This window comes from Phascolarctos cinereus, unplaced genomic scaffold, assembly GCF_003287225.1.
Source record: "Phascolarctos cinereus isolate Bilbo 61053 unplaced genomic scaffold, phaCin_HiC Scaffold_5;HRSCAF=322, whole genome shotgun sequence".
Classification (NCBI taxonomy): domain Eukaryota; kingdom Metazoa; phylum Chordata; class Mammalia; order Diprotodontia; family Phascolarctidae; genus Phascolarctos; species Phascolarctos cinereus.
The window spans coordinates 447,041,730-447,058,720 of NW_027555958.1; the positions used below are offsets into that span (position 1 = coordinate 447,041,730).

Sequence of the window (16,991 nt, forward strand, 5' to 3'; positions counted from 1 at the left end):
GCCCAGCAGCTCCGCCTCAAGAGGAGGGGTCGAGGTGGAGGGTGCAGGATGGGGTCCAAATCAGGGGCTCAGCCTCACTGGTCAGAGCTGACCTCCAGATGCCCTTTACTCTGTGTGTGTGTGTGTGTGTGTGTGTGTGTGTGTGTGTGTGTGTGTGTGTGTGTGTGTGTGTGTACAAAGACACCTTGCTATCTGCATATTGTCTCCCATATTAGAATGTGAATTACTTGACACACTGGACTGTTCCTTGTGCCTTCAATGCTTAGCAAAGGACTTGGGACATATTAAGGAATGCTTTCTGACCAGCTGACCGACTGAGTGCTTGCCTCTGGCCCTCAGGTTCACAGACACCAACTGGCACTACTCCATGGCCTCAGCTGCCCCAGAAGATAGTTGGGCACTCCAGTGGCCTGAGGCCCACTCTGGGCAGTTTGGGAGAGAGCTTGTTCTCATTCTCAGGGCCAGGGAACTTCCAGCCTCTTGATGCTGAAGCTGAGGGGGTTTCATAGGATTCAGGGGGCCCTCAAGGTAACCTATACTTTCATTTTGCAGAAGAGGAAAGTGAGGCCTAGGAGCCAAGTGACTTGTCTAAGGTCACACAAGGAGTAGGTGTTGGACCTAGGATTCAAACACAGGCCCATGAGGACCAAGCTGGGACATAGGACCCAGGGCCCCTAGCCCTGTTCCTGTGAACATGAGACCTTTTTTTTTTTAATTAACACTTTATCTTAAAATCTATCAACCAGCACAAACATTCAAGTCTATAAACAAAGGAGAGTGTATGAGAACTTTGCCCCCCAAACAAGGCAAACAAATGTGGTTGTCCACGGTTGTCTGCAGAGGCCCATGTAACAGGACTTGATCATTACAGAATAGCAGGTAAGACAAACAGTCTGGGGTCAAGGTCTTCCCAAAGCTACCTGATGCAGCCAACTTGGACAGGTTTTGTTGCTGCCACCACCATCTTTGTTAACATAGCTGCAAGCCCTGTGTTCATTTGTGTGTGAACACGTAAATCCAGAAGGCTCCTCATGCCAAGACAGAAAGATATGGGTTAGCCAGAAGTATGGTTAAGATTTAGAATGGAGAGGGTGGTAGGTCCCAAGGAACAGTGGTCATTGATGGCACAAGTGACCTCATTGCAGGGGCCATCGCCAGTCGTCTTCATCTATGTCTTGCTGTTAGACTCCAATGACCCTGGAGGACAGAGTGAGGCTGATGACTTGTACAACTCTGCCTCACTTAAATCCAGTCAAGACATCACCCTCCTGATATATTGGTCCTCTTTGAGACAATAACAATGACCTCATTCTATCCCATCTTCAGCAAGCTTCCTCTTCTATCATCCCCACTCTCTCACCAATCTTCAATCTCTCTGCTTCCCTACTGCCTACAGTCATGCTCATGCTTTCTCCATCTTTAAAAAAAACCTCCTCTTGATCTATCCATCCCCACTAGCCATCGTCCTGGATTGCTCCTCCCTTCTCAGCTAAACTCCCCAAGAAGGTCTCCAATTCCTTTCCTCTAACTCTCTTCTTAACTTGATAGCATAACTCTTGGCTCAGAAGGCCATTTACATAGGACTGTCCTCACTGGTGCAGATTGACTTCTCCCACACCTTCACAAAGGGTGAGCTGAGTTGGGAAAAGTGAGAGAGAAGAGAGATCTGGACTCTTCTAGTTCCAGTTTAAAGAGAGAAGATGTCTCATTTCAACCTCTCTTCAGGTTGCTGAAGGAGACAAAGACTGGGAAGAAGCTGACATGTTGAATTTTAATCATGTCTGTATTCCCAGCTTCCCACTAGAGATGTTAGAGGAATTTTCCCTTAAGTGAGTTCTGAGCCTCTCTCTTGGTTGAGCTGAATTGTCATTCCCAATGGGAGAGTTCATTTACTGTTTATCGTTTGGCATATTCTCCAGGAAGCTACTTCTCTGATTTGTTGGCTTTCAGCCCAGGTAGATGGGTAGCTTGATAATGACCATATATGGTCTGGCATTTGGTGTGCGTGTATGTGGGGGAGAGTTAAGCCTTGTGTACACAGCTTGGGGCACTTCTTCCCTATTAAGGGGCAGTTAGCAGGTGCCATTTCCCCTGCACTAACAATATTTAGGGATGTACCCAGGTTTAATTCTAAACTGGTATCCCCTCTCTGAGAAGAGGAGAATAACCAGCCATGTGGTGTCAATCTCTTGATTTCCCTCCTGGCAGGAATCAGTCTCCCTTGGAAAAGGGTGGAGGAAGGAGACTTCAGAGGTGTCTATTCACATCAGACAGAATAACAGAGAATGCTGTGGGGCCTGCCACAACATCTGGTCTCTACTGTTCCGTCTTCCTGTTCATCATGTATTTGCACCCTTGATGCAGACACTGGTCCTTAACCCAACTCCCACTGAGCAAGCATGTCAAACACCGAGAGGGGGTGGCTACTGCTCTATCTCCTCTTGGGACTCCAGGGGTATCCCTGAGGGACTGTGCGGTTCTTCTCATGTTATCAGCTTAAATCCCCACTCCCCACTCCAGGGTATTCTCCCTCACATCAATTTCAGTGCAAGTTAATTTCTCCTCAATATCGCCATTGATTATCATCCCATTAGCAATGTAATCAGTATCTCAGTTTTTGCAAGAGGATATTTCCTGAGAAGATATAGCAAAAAGAAAAGGATAAAACATCCCCCCAGTAAAAACAAGGGGTTCTTTCTTCCCTCTACCACCCTGGTCCCTGGAGAGGGTGGGTTCAAATTTAAAGAAATTGCTAACATGACTAACATGGAAATGTTTTCCATGATTGCACATGTATAACCTATATAGAATTGCTTGCCTTCTCAATGAGGGGGGTAGAGAGAGAGGGAGAGAATTTGGAACTCAAATTTTAAAATAAATGTTGAAAATGGTTTCCATATGTAATTGGGGGAAAACAAAATATTGCATTTTAAAAAATAAAAGAAAATGATTGGAAAGAAAGAAGGAAACTGCTACAAAGCATTTGCCCTACCAAGCTCGCTTTCAAATGGAGCATAGCTGATGGCCAGTGACTCCCCTGCCTGTTCATGGCACCTCACTGCTGGGCTCCTCCAGTGATGGTCTGGATCAAGCAGGTTGCTATTGAGGGCTGGCTCCTTCCCAGACTTAGCTCCTGGACTTCTGGCGGCTCTTTAGAACTTAGACAATCTCACAAGACCTTGGACCAAATAAAGACAGAGCCAGGAGGCAAACCCATCCCAGACCCAGGTTTGCAGGGGGCAGGTCCTCTGGGCCAGCCCAGTGCGGGCAGGGGCCCTCTCCACTCCACAGCGGACCTCCGGAGCCCAGAGCTTCGTGGTTACTCCTCATGGGCCACAGGAGGGAAAGCGAGAGCAACGTCCCCCTTTGGCACCTTTGGTCTATTTCCAGGACTGGCACTTTCTGGCATTTCTGTAAATGAGGACTCTTAAAACTACCAATGCTCTCCCACAACACTGGGAGCCAGAAACTGGTAAACTCTTCTAAGCAAGGCTCATCGTCCTCCCCCAAGGTCATGCCACAAGGTCTTGTCCTTGGCAGGGGTCACGCCAATTAGACACAGGACACTCCTAAGGCTATTTTGGTTGCTGGTCTCCCCGCTTACGTGGGCAATTGAAGAACTGCTGTATTTTCCCTTATACTCCTAAACTCCTGGGAAGATAAGGAGGCTGTGCCTTCCCTTCTCATCCAGCTCAGCATGGCCCTAGAATTCCTGGGATCTAGAAAACGGAAACATCCTTACTGAGCATCAGAGACGGTGGTGAAGCTTGAGAGCCGGGATGGGATGGGGTGGAGAGCAGAGACCTTTCTTCACCCCTCTCTGGCCATCCAGAATGACAACACCTGGCTTGCGCCAGTACCCCTCCCCCACCAGCCTGGGAGAGCCCATTGTTAAACTTTACACCTCAGAAATCAGCAGCTGCTACAAATCAGGGCTTGATTTACTGTCTAGACTTGATAAATTGCTGATGATGCAGATTAAACATTTTTTAAAAAGAGATTCTTTATTTTAAGCATTTTGTACTCTAGATTTCAAAGCTAAAATGTCATAAATTTCCAAATGTCAATTTGTCTTCAGAAGAAACTACTTCTGCCTGTAGATCCCAGAAAGGACATAATGTGAAGAAAAGGAGGCCAGACAGCTCAGTGGACTTTTCTTTTCTTTTTTTTTTCTTTTTTGCTTTTTCCCCCTAATGCTCATCTCAGTAAAATGAATTCTTTGCTTCCATTTTGATTCTCCATTAGCAACAATTGCAAAGATAGTCAATCTGGGGAGACTGAGGAACTCTGATGGACACAATGCTGCCCACCTCCAGAGAGACAGCTGATGGATTCAGAATGCAGACTGAAGATTGTCTTCTTTCTTCTTCCTTCCTTCCTTCCTTCCTTCCTTCCTTCCTTCCTTCCTTCCTTCCTTCCTTCCTTCCTTTTTTGGCCATGGCTAACATGGGAATTTATTTCAAGTGGCACTACCCATTTGTAATGTGTTTTGTTTTTCTTGTTTTCACAGTGGGAGGGGAGGGGAGGCTAGAGGGAGAAAATGTAGAATTCAAAATAAAATTGAATTTAAAAAAAGGCAAACTGCTCCCTCTGCTATTGCAGTGGCATAACTGACAATATTCATTTACCTCTCTAAAACAGATTAAACCTAAAAGTGTGTGTGCTTACATTTTTTTTCTCCCAGGAGAGCCTGGTTGTTAAACATTTACCAGCATATCCCTGCCCAGACCTGAACGCAGTAAAAGCATAGCTGGTGATAACTTGGTCTTTTTGAAGATGCTGACAGTGCCAGCTACATAGGCGATGGAAAAAGACTCCTCTCAAACACAGGGTCAGTTGCAAAGAAGCAGATTGAGACTTGGTGGCAGGACAAATTTCCTTAAAATGAGAGTTGTCCCATTCCCGAATGGGCTGCCTGCACAGGTACTAAGCTGCCCCTCATTGGAGGGCTGAATGCTCACTGGAAGGGATTCCCCCAGCCTGGAAGAGAACTCTCTTGAGTCTGATACTCTGGGATTCTGGGTCAAGCCCAGAGATTTCAGGCCTAGAGCCTTCTTCCCAGGTTGGGGGTGCGGTTGATAAGAGACTTTGTGGCCTGGGCCTCCTTTCTTCCCCATTTTGGTTAATGTTCCCCTGGAGGCTGCTTATCTGCCTGGCCCAGACTGGACCCGTGCAGCTAGGCAGCCTCCCTTCTGGGGACCAGGGCCTGCATGTGATCAGAGCCCTTCCCCCTGGGTGCGCCTGCACGTGAGCCTCAGTGGGACTCACAGAGAGTTCCAGGAGGAAAACAGGAATATCAGGTAGAGATGGGCCTCAGGAATCACCTATGGACAGAGAGCCGGGGGCAAGACCTGTGGGAGTGGAAGACCCAGGAAACCTGAGTGCCCAAGTGACCATTAAGGAATGCTGGAGTCAGGATTTGGCTTTGGACAGCTCACTGCCCCCGAACAGCACTGTGACCTGAGGCTTCCTGTCTCTGAGCTTTCTAGCCATGAGAGTTAGTCCCAGAGCAGCCTGGGCTGCTTGGAGAGATGACAGGTCCTCCTTAGTGCAGGGAAGGCTGAATGATGTCATTCTCCAGGAACCTGCACAGGTGGCTTTCTAGCTCAAGCCCAGGTTGGCAGCAAGGTTCTTACAGGCCATGCTTTTGTGAAAGTCCTTTGTAAACTTTTTAGCTATAGCAAAAACAATTACTATAGTGGTCATCACTTCCTTCTTTTTTTTCCAGTGGCTACTGACTTTCTTTTTTTTTCTATTTATTTATTTTTCAAATTCACTTTTATAAGATTTTGAGTCCCAAATTTTTCTCCCTTCCTCCTCTCCCTCCTCCCCCCTCCCCAAGATGGCAAGCAATCTGACATGGGGTATACATGTACAATTATATTAAACATATTTCCACATTAGTCATGTTATAGAAGGAGAATCAGAACAAAAGGGGAAAAACCATAAGAAAGAAAAAAAAGAGAAAATAATATGCTTCAATCTGAATTCAGACTCCATGGTTTTTTCTTTGGATGTGGATAGCAGTTTCTATCAGGAGTCTTTTGGAATTGTCTTAGATCATTGCATTGCTGAGAAGAGCTAACTAAGTCTATCAAAGTTGATCATCATACAATGTGGCTGTTACTGTATACAATGTTCTCGTGGTTCTGCTCACTTCACTCAGCATCAGTTCATGTAAATCCTTCCAGGTTTTTCTGAAATCCACCAGCTCATCATTTCTTATGGAACAATAGTATTCCATTACATTCACATACATAACTTGTTCAGCCACTCCCCAAATGATGGGCATCCTCTCAATTTCCAATTCTTTGCCACCACAAAAAGGGCTGCTATAAATATTCTTGTACATGTGAGTCCTTCTCTCCCTCCCCCCCTTTCTTTGTTTGGCTAGGCAATGAGGTTAAGTGCCTTGCTCAGGGTCACACAGTTAGTGTCAAGTGTCTGAGGCTGGATTTGAACTCAGGTCCTCCTGACTCCAGGGCTGGTGCTCTATCCATTATGCCACCTAGCTGCCCAAACCTTTCCCTTTTTTTATGATCTCTTTGGAATACAGACCTAGTAGTGGTGTTACTGGATCAAAGGGTATGCACAGTTTTATAGCCCTTTGGGCATAGTTCCAAATTGCTCTCCAGAATGGTTGGATCAGTTCACAACTCTACCAACAATGCATTAGTGTTCCAGTTTTCCCAGATCTTCTCCAACATTTGTCATTTTCCTTTTTTGTCATATTAGCCAATCTGATAGGTGTGAGGTGGTACCTCAGAGTTGTTTTAATTTGCATTTCCCTAATCAATAGTAATTTAGAGCATTTTTTCATATGACTATAGATAGCTTTAATTTCTTCATCTGAAAACTGTGTGGTCATCATTTCACTGTGCAGGGGACAGAGGGGGCTCAGGAAGTGAGGACCACTGTCCAGGTTTTGTGCTCTAGGGTTCACCAGGCAGGTTCCCATAGGGGGTGGAGAATAGACCATTTGCTGTAGGTTAATCCTTCAAGCAATGTTAATTGATTCTATCAGCCTAACTGATGGAGACTTCTATTGTTTCTCTGTCCCATAGGAGGGACAGGGATGGGGAAAGAACACTGTCTGTGGCATGAGAGCATGTGGATTAAAAAGCAGATCTTGACACTTAATAAACCTATGTAGGAAATGATAATGGTCAGTGCTGATGTCTGTTCCTTCATCCATTTCCCATGTTTTCATATTAACATAGGACCATAGCATCACAGATTTAGACCTGGCTGGGTGTGGTGGCACACAACTGTAGTTCCTGCCATGGAGAAGGCTAATGTTGGTAGATCTCTTGAGCTTGGAAGTTTTCAGCTGCAGTGCGGCCAAAGCCAGTCGGTGTCCGTACTAAGACTGGCACTGATACAGTGAACCCCTAGAGTGGAGGGTCACCAAGATGGCTAAGGAGGGGCTGAGTAGGCTGAGTGAGAAACAGAAAAGATTGATACTTCCACACTGATCAGTATTGGAATCAGACTCATCAGTGACTGATCTTTCAGACAGGGCAAGGTAGGAAGACAGACAGAAAGAAAGAAAGAAAGAAAGAAAGAAAGAAAGAAAGAAAGAAAGAAAGAAAGAAAGAAAGAAAGAAAGAAAGAAAAGAAAGAAGAAAGAAAGAAAGAAAGAAAGAAAGAAAGAAAGAGAAAGGAAGGAAGAAAGGAAGGAAGAAAGGAAGTTAGGAAAAAGAAAAAGATCTAGAAGGGACCTTAGAAGCCATAGCCCCCTAATTTTACAGATGAGGAAACTGAGGTCCACAGAGGTTGTGTCTTGCCCTTCTCCCTCAATGCTGTGAGCTCTTTGAGAGTAGGGACTGTTTTGGCCTTTCTTTGTATGTCCAGTGCTTAGCGCAGAGCCTAGCATATAGTAGGTGCTTAATGAATGCTTGCTGACTTAACTTGCTTTGCTTGTGTCAAAGATGGGATTAGATGTTGGAGCTGCTGTAATCCTCTGTGGTATTTCATCATGTGTCAAACATGCAGGTGCAGTAACAGGAGGGATGAGATGGAATAGTACTCAAAACATGAAGACATGGAATCTACAGACTTTCTGCAGCTCATGAACCAGACCCCACCTGGGCTACCCTTAGCCACAAGCCCACTTCCCAATCCACTCCCCCAGAGGCAAAGATGCCAAGATCTGGCACATCATGACCACAGAGTTGAGATAAAGTCACAGATCAGGATGCGTGGCTCCACGTGGGAGGTGAAGCAAGAAGGCTGGACTGGGAGAGCCGGTGTTGACTTTATTCTCCAGATTGCCACAGGAGACTCGTTCCCCCTGGGCACCAGCATCCTCAGCTCTGGGAGCAGTCAGGGCTCCCTCTGGAGCTGGGTGGCACAGCAGGTGGGCGGCTGCCCAAGCTGGCGGGGAGGGCTGGGCCTCTTCTGTTCACCCCGGCATCAGAGTGGATAAAGGTCAGAGGATACATTCATTCAAAGAGGACACTGTATTTGATCTTGGAGGTAATAGGGATCTGCTGGAGTTTACTGAGTCAAGAAGTGAGTGATACATTCAGACCTGAGTGAGAAAAATCACTTTGGCAGCTGAATGGAGGGGAGAGAATGGGGCAAAGAGAGCAACTGGGAGGCTGTTACAGTAATCCAGGGGAAGGGCCACAACAGTTGTTGCTGTATGTCGGGGACCAATACAGCAGTAGAACTGGGGAAATCAGCAAGCAACTCTTTACATTCCCATAAAACCAGCAGGGAATCTTTGGAGCAAGGTAATTTTCATTCAGACTGAAGATATTTGGACTTAATGTTGCCCCCAAGGGGTTTGCTCTGGGACCCAGGTCTAGGCCATTGGCCTAAGAAGGCTAAAAAAGCCTTAGGACTTTGGCAAAGAGTTCCTGAGAGGGGACGTCCTGGGGGATGACCTCTCCTCCCTTCCTGGAGATCCCCCTCTCTACTAAGCTCCCACAGCCTGTAAGCTGCCTTTCTTCAACAGATTTTTGGCTGTTCTCTGGGGTGCTCAGCTCCCCAAGCAGTCTTGCATGTTAGCCTCAAGCCCACCACTTGCTCCACCTTGCTGGGTGGCATCCTCAGGAAATTAGCAGATAAGTAAGAAATCTTGACAAGCTGCTCTTGATTAGAGGGACTGGAAGCTGACGTTTAATAAAGGTTAATGTAAAATCTTTGGATCTGGAAATTAATTCCACAAATCCAGAATGGGAGGAGGCATGCTTGGATAGGAAGATCGGGGGTTCTGGGGACCCTGGTGTTCAGCAGAAGTCCACAGTACTTCAAGCCTTAGGCTGCATTAAGAAAGGCATAAAATGCAGGAATAGGGGCATGGGCCAGGTGGAGAGTTCCCCTGTCCTCGGTCCTGGAGTATCTCGCGTCTTGTGGTCAGCTCTAGGGGCCGCAGGACATTCACGGGCTGGAGGAGTCCAGGACCATGTGGTCACGTCTGCTCTACCCGACTACAGAGGAGTATGTTGGGCTGTCTGCCAACTCTCGAAGCCAAGGTCTGTCTTCTTTTTGTCTTTGCAACCTCAGAGCCCAGCACAGTGCCAGGCACATGGGGGTGCTAAGTGCTGACTGACTCATCCAAGGGTCAGACAGGGGCACAGGGGAAGGGAAGATTGGGGCGGGGCTGAGTGAGGAAAAGGGCACAGAGGGGCTCGAGGTGACCCCAAGGGGAGGAAGCCCGGGGTCTGAAGAGCTGGCCCCAGAGGAGGGGGCGGCCTCTGGGGCTTTGGAGTTTCCTACCTTTGGAGGCCTTACCGCGGAGATTGAACGACCTCTGGTGACTAAACGAGGTAGTTAATGCGTGGGACACGTGCTCAGCAAACGCAGAGGCCGGAGCGATGGTAGCGACTGGGGTGTGCGTGTGGGGAGGGTTGAGCTCTCATTCGTGTCTTCCACGAACGCTGAAGTCCTTTCCAGTTCGGACAATGAAAGTGCCCTCCGGAGGGGCCGAGGGGCTGGGGACCCTCCAGCGGAGAGCACGCGCAGGGATGTCCGCGGAGCCCCCGCCCCAGCCTCACGTGGACAGGCGGCCCCCAGGCTCCCGGGGGGAGGTCTGGATGGGGCGGACCTGAGGCGGGCCTAGGGTGGGGCATGCGGAGCTTCCTTGTCCTGGTACCCCCCCACATACACTACCCCCCCACCCTTTCCGTTCGTGCCCCCTGCACTGCCCTCACTCCCCCTCCTCCCCGGGCAGCCCTCGGCCCGCCCCTCTCCCCACTCCTTAGGCCCCACCTTCGCTCACGCGCAGCTTTTAGCCCCCTCCTGGTCTTTCAAAGGCACTCAGGAGGACGACTCCGGCCAGACCGAGAATCTCAGCTCCAGCATCGTGAGACCTGGAGCCTTGGAGCCTTCGGGAGACGGGGAGCTCACTACCTGTCGAGCTGCTGCCTTGCCTCCATGGCTGTCCAAGTGGGCCGTCTCTGCCACATCTCCTTGCACGTCCCCCGCGGCCAGCCCCTGGCCCGGGACTTGCAGCGTTGCTTCGGCTTCCGGCCTGTGGCCGTGCGGGAGTCCGGCGGCTGGCGCCAGCTGGCCCTACGCAGCGGGGACGCCGTGTTCCTGGTGAATGAGAGCGCGCCGGGCACGGGGGGTGGCCGCGAGGGGCCCCTCTACGACGTGGACTCCGCGCACGCCGTGCCCACCGCCTCCAATGTGTGCTTCGAGGTGGCCGACGTGCGGGGCGCCGTCGGGGCTTTGCGGGAGCTCGGCTGCCCTGTGGCTGTGCAGCCTCAGGCCGTGGCCGACGCCCAGGGCACAGTTACCTACGCCGTGGTGCGCTCCCCCGTCGGCAACCTGAGCCACACGCTGCTGGAGCGGGGCGCTTACCGGGGGCCCTTCCTGCCGGGCTTCCAGGAATGCGGCCACCCCGATGGCGACGGCGACGGCCACAGCCAAGGCGGTTGGTTCAGCCACGTGGACCACGTAGCGCTGGCCTGCCCTCGGGGCAGCTCGGGCCCGTGGCTGCGCTGGTACCAGGAGTGCCTGGGCTATCGACGCTTCACTTTGGGCCCGGCCGATGACCACCCTGAGCAGGGCTTGGAGATCCGGGCTGGCCGGCCGGGGGCCTGCGGCTGGCTGCCCTGCAGGCGCCCTCGGGCAGTGTGGCTCCTATGCTGGTGTTGGGCGAATCGCTGCCAGGCCTGCTGGGGGCCCAGGACCAGGTAGAGCTCTTCCTGGCCCAGCACGGGGGCCCGGGCCTGCAGCACGTGGGCCTCTACACTGGGGACATCCTGGCCACAGCCCGTCGAGTGGTTGCAGCCAGCGGCAACCTTGTGGCCCCTCCCGCCACCTACTACCAGCAGGCTGGCAAAGTGGCCCAGATCTTGGCCGTGGGCCAAGAGGTGGGGAGGCTGGCCGAGCTGGGCATCCTGCTGGACAAGGATGGAAGGCAAGGTGAGGGTACCAATTACCTGCTGCAGGTCTTCACCAAGCCCCTCTTTTCGGAGGAGACCTTCTTTTTGGAGCTGATCCAGAGGCGGGGAGCTACAGGCTTTGGCCAAGGTAACATCCAGGCCTTGTGGGAGGCTCTGGAGGAGCACATGGCCACTAGCAAGAGGGCTGGGGAGCCCCGCTGAAGAAGAGAGCCTCCTCAGCCGAGCTGGACCTTGATGTCCTGACCTGCCTTCTGTGCCAGCCTTGGCTACATCAGAACCCTCCTCATGCAGAAGCCCAGCCCCCTCTCAGTGGTGTGTGTGTGCGCAGCCTTACCCACCTCCACTTGGAGGGGCCTGAGAGCCGAGGACCTGGTTGGGTCCTGTCTTCCTCCCACACCCATCCCCCATCTGCCCTATCCAAGGGTGCTAGCTGAGCCTGTCTTTCCAACTTGAAACCCTCCTGGCATCCTAAGGAATCGAGACAGAGTTCACATCTGAATTTCTACTAGAAAGAGGTCCCAGGGCTGCTTCCTCAGTGACCTTGGATTTGATCCTTCCCAGCTATGGGTCCCAGTTTTCTCCTCTAGAATAAAAGCTTCCTAAGAGGTCCTTCACCTTAAATCCGGTGACCCCCTGACCTTAGCCAAACTGTCCTTGGCAAGTGCCTAGCCTGAGGTTGTGCAGGGGCCTTCATCTTGACCAGGTGTGATAAGATTGGCACAGATGCTAGTGCCTAGGAAGCTGCCAGGAGCCAGGCAACGGCCTGAAAGCCGCCCCTAAGCCATGGGGGTGGGGGCAGAAGAGGGGAGCCTCTCTGAACCTGATCCTGGGACCTGGAGGAGACATTCTTGGGGGGTGGGGAAGGGGATCTCGCCTCAGCCCCATACCCGGTCTGTCCTTGGCTAATAAAGACCTTAAAAGCTCCGCTACTAGATTGGCTTTATCTCCTCTCCTACCCCACCCTCCCATTGGGGACGGGGTAGGGAAGCTGGAGAGGGTGGCCTCCAGCATGGGCGTAGGGGACTTGGTGTTGGGAGGAATCTCAGCCCTCCCTAGCCTGGGCATGGCCAGGTTGTCCCTGGACGTTTTCAAGCACTGCTAGTGAGTTGCCTCTGAGGGAACCTGGACTGGTGTACAAGTGATTAATTAGCTTGTTTGTGTTCCCCCTCCCCTGGGACAGAACTGGGAGGAACTTGGGCTGGGATGCCCCCAGCTAATTGAGGCTGAACTTGGAAGCCTGTGGAGGCTGCTAGAGACAAAGGCAAATACCGTGGCAAAGGCAGGTCTTAGATGCTTAGATGGAGAATGGGCCAGGCCAGGTGCTGCCCTGAGCAGGTGTGCCTGGGGGCCTGGACTCTTCCCCTCCCCTAAACTAGCCGCAGCCCGACCCAGGGGTGAGTATTGGACTTGGGACCCAGGAAGCTGGATTTCAGATCTCGACAGAGTTCTGTCTTTGCTGAGTGATTGAAAGCAAGTCTCAACCCAGGCCTCCGTTATCTCCTCTGCAAGGTGTAGGTCATCTTTGTATTATCTGGCTCAAAAGGTTATTTTAAGGAAAGTACCTGGCAAAACCTGTAGCCCTGGGGAAATGTGGGTTGCAACCGGGGTTATCTGCCCTAGGTGCCTGGATGTGAGGGACACTGAGGTGAACAGTCCATGGGGGGGGGGGAGTTCCTGGCATAGACCCTACCTAGAATTAATGACCAGTAAGGGACCAGGCTCAAGGCCACCGAGCAAAGCAAGTACACAGCTTGACCACATAACCCTAAAATGTTTTTGCATAAATAGTATCAAGACAGGATTAGAAAAGAACAGTGGAAATGATGAGGATGGGATCTGAATTCCTTAAAGGAAAACACCAAAAGTATTAAACTGTCGGTTTATGACAACTGTTGGGCCATGAAAACATGGCCCAAATCACTAATGGTAAGAGAAAGGCAAATTAAAACACCGCTGAGGTTTCACTTATGTGCAAATTGGCCAAGATGAGAACTGGGAACAGTCTATGCTGGAAGGGCTGTGGAAAGTCAGACCCTGATGCATTACTTTCAGCTGAGCTTTCTTTGAAATAGACCAGCCTTTCTGGATGTAGGGAAAGTGACTAAATTGTACTCATTGACCTAGCAGTCTCACTATGTGGACCAATCCCAAGGAAGTCAGAGTCAGAAACGGTCCTAATATATATATATCAAAAGTGTCATGGAAGCACTCTTTGGGGTAGCTAAAAAAAGGGGGGGCACCCACAAGATTCATAAAACAAGGGTCTATGGATATTCAAAGACAGCTGAGAGTCAGCATACTCTTATGATTCGCTTTAATGAAAAATGAATTCAATTTATTATAATTTAATAATAATCCTCTAAAATAATCAATTCTCTAATAAATAAGAATGGTTGCACATATAACTCCAAGAGTCCCATTCATGACCCCATTTGAGGTTTTCTTGGCAGAGATATTGGAGTGGTTTGCCATTTCCTTCTCCAGCTCATTTTACAGATGAAGAAACCGAGAAACAGGGTTCAGTGACTTTCCCAGGGTCACACAGCTAGTAAATGTCCAAGGCCAAATTTGACCCCAGATCTTCCTGACCCGAGGCTGGGAGCCACCTAGCTGCCCCAACAAAGGATATGCTATTTCACTTCACAAGAATTGTAAACTAGTAGATTATAGAAACGTGCTCTCAATCACGAATCTCCAGAGAAATTCAAATGAGCCAGGCCTGCTAGGATAAGCACTCCCATTTTTCTAGAGCTTCAAAGTTTGCAAAGTACTTTTTTTTTTTAGGCAATTGGGGTTCAGTGACTTGCCCAGGGTCACAGAGCTAGTAAGTGTCAAGTGTTTGGTCTGAGGCTGGATTTGAACTCAGGTTCTCCTGACTTCAGGGCTGGTGCTCTATCCACTGCGCCACCTAGCTGCCCCCAAAGAACTTTTCGAAGCACAGCCCCTGGAACCAGGACCCACGGGCTCACATCCTGACAGTGAGACCCTGGCCCAGTGGTTTATTTAACCTCTCACTGCCCCAGCAGAGGTGCCTACCTGGATAGGTTGGGAGACTTCTCTCCCTGGAAAGCTTCTACTGTAGGAATGAGAAAAAGGCCCAGCTCTTGGCCTAGCAACGTGCAGCGAGAAGTGATGAGCAATGGGCCTGGGAACCCTGTACACGAAGCAAACAGGGCTTATCCAGGCTTGCAAAGCTCTAACATCCCTTTGGACTGTCATGACCACCCTGGGAAAGAGGGGTTGTCATTACCATCCCCATCTTCCCCTTCTCCTCCACTGTGAGTGTCTGGGGCCATATTTGAATTGAGGGCTTCCCGAGTAGAAGCCCTGTGCTCTGTGGCACCACCTAGTGGCCCCTAAGAAACATTACTCAAGAGCGGCGCTATGCTAGGAGTAGTTGAAGGTCCCAGAGAAGAGATATGGAAATAGACTTCCTTTCTCACTGCGAAGAGGTAGGGGGCCAGTAGGGCGTACTACTGCATGCACTGTTGGATGAAGTTTCTGTACCAGATATTTTTGCTCACTTGTTTTTGTTGTAAGGTAGGTTTCCATCTGCGGCTGGAAAATAAGCAAGACGGCAATAACTTTTTTAAGTGATCAGGCTCTGCAATGATATTTAAGCTGTTTTCACGACCTAAGAGGATGCAGTCTTCAGGAGGTCTATGCCTAGAGTCATTCTAGAAGACTTTGCAACCTTGACACTGAACCCCAGAATCTTAGGGTTGGCAAAAGCTCAGGACATAAGCCTCCAGCTTGTGGGGATGGCAGAGTGCGAGACGGGGGAAAGGCCAGATTTTTTTTGGTTTTTTGGCTAGGCAATGGGGTTAAGTGACTTGCTGAGGGTCACACAGGTAGTAAGTGTTATGTGTCTGAGGCCGGATTTGAACTCAGGTCCTTCTGAATCCAGGGCCGGTGCTCTATCCACTGCACCACCTAGCTGCCCCTGAAAGGCCAGATTTCTATTCACACATGTGCACACAGGGAGGCCAGCCCAGGACTGGCCCTGACCTGAGTGGATTCTTTGGATCCCAAACCCCTGCTTGCCAGGCTTCCTTCACACCGAACAACAGAAGCAAAGGCACTGACTGGGACCTGCTCTCCCCTCCTCCCAGGATACCCCAGGAACAAAGCCCATCTCTCTTGCCTCTGATGGCAAACTCAGCGAGCAGATTTCAAAAGCAAATGCCTTCTTTATTATTAAGAGACATTTCTCATGACATTGCCTTTTTTTTCCCCCTGCTTAAATTCATACCCTAACCTACCCTCTTAAAACTGGTTTCATCAGCCAGAGAACTTTGATTGTGGCTGGCTGCTTAAAAATTATGCTCATTAGCCCTAACAAAGGAATTAGCTAGGTGGACAGAGCATTGGCCCTGGAGTTAGGAAGACCTGAGTTCAAATCCAGCCTCAGATACTACCTAGTTGTGTGACCCTTGGCAAGTGCCTTAACCTGTTTCCACATCTGTACAATGGGAATATTAATAGCATCTGTCTTCCAGGGTTGTGAAGATAAAATGAGAATAATTGTAAAACTCAGCACAGCGCCAGGCACACAGTGACCGATACACGTCAGTTATCATTGTAAGGCAAGCTCCTGTTTAAATGATCAGGCCCCAGTGTTTGGTGTTTTCGTTAAAACTCCAACCCCAACTAAATGATCACATTTTGCCCGTGTCAAGCCCACCCTTTTGGATAACAAAGGTACGGTTCTGGAGGAGCCTTTTTTAGACCCAAATCCTGGCAGAGCCCTGCTGCCCGCCTCTTCATCTGGAAGCACCCTTGGGCTGCAAAATCCTGGGTTAAGTACCCAGTGAACCCGATTCCCTTCCCCCCAAGGCAAGGCCTGCGGGTTCCTAGAATTAACCAGGAGGCTTTTCTACTTAAATTCCTGACTTTCCCTTAAGATAACTGGCCAGATTACAATTCTTTCATAAAACTCTTGCCTTTCACCCTCCAAATGCATGTCACTGGGGTTGCTGGGCAGCAATCCTGACACAGTGGGCTGCTTTGGAGGCCTGTGGGACCCGTCTCTCTCACTCCTGGCACTGTCCATGGGCACAGAAGCAGTCTGGGGATAGAGATGTGCCATCATCTGTGCTCATGATGTGACCAGCCCCTACGATTCCACCACCTGAGGCACACTGGAGAAGGCCCAAAGTTACCGAGTGCCAGCCCACCCTCTGAACAGAAACCACCTCTACAGCTGTGTCCCCAAGTGGCCATCCAGCCACTGTTCTGAAGACCTCCCAGGTCAGGGGGCTCATTACCTCCTCCTAACTGGCTCCCATGGAAAGAGAAGGGACTTTCAGTAGGGCTGAGACCTAGGCATGTTTGCAGAGCAGGCACAGAGATGGCAGGGTGCCTGAGGCCAGGAGTCCAGAGCAAGGACCTTGGTACCCAGGATGCATGATCTTACTTCCTTGCTCCCGAGCAAGGTTGCTGAGTCACAGACACCTGGTGGGGCTTGGCAAAGAGGCCTGGCTAGTGTGTCTATAGGAGGTGAGTCACCTGGTCAACCCTGCCCCAATTACAGGGAGCTTTGGAGCCGAGTGGCCAGGCCTCTATGCCCTAGCAGCCCAGTTCTGAGCTGCCCTGGCTCTTCCTTCAGAGGACAGGCACCTTCTCTTTGTC

At 50.2% G+C, this 16,991-nt stretch overlaps 1 protein-coding gene across 1 annotated transcript; it reads left to right on the forward strand.

Moving 5' to 3' along the window:
* Positions 1-9,630: 9,630 nt before the first annotated feature.
* Positions 9,631-12,284, forward strand: HPDL (4-hydroxyphenylpyruvate dioxygenase like). The gene is given in 2 exon segments (XM_020987576.2): positions 9,631-11,038; positions 11,041-12,284. Coding segments are annotated over 2 exon segments (1,482 nt in total). The 5' UTR covers positions 9,631-10,077; the 3' UTR covers positions 11,562-12,284.
* Positions 12,285-16,991: the final 4,707 nt, after the last annotated feature.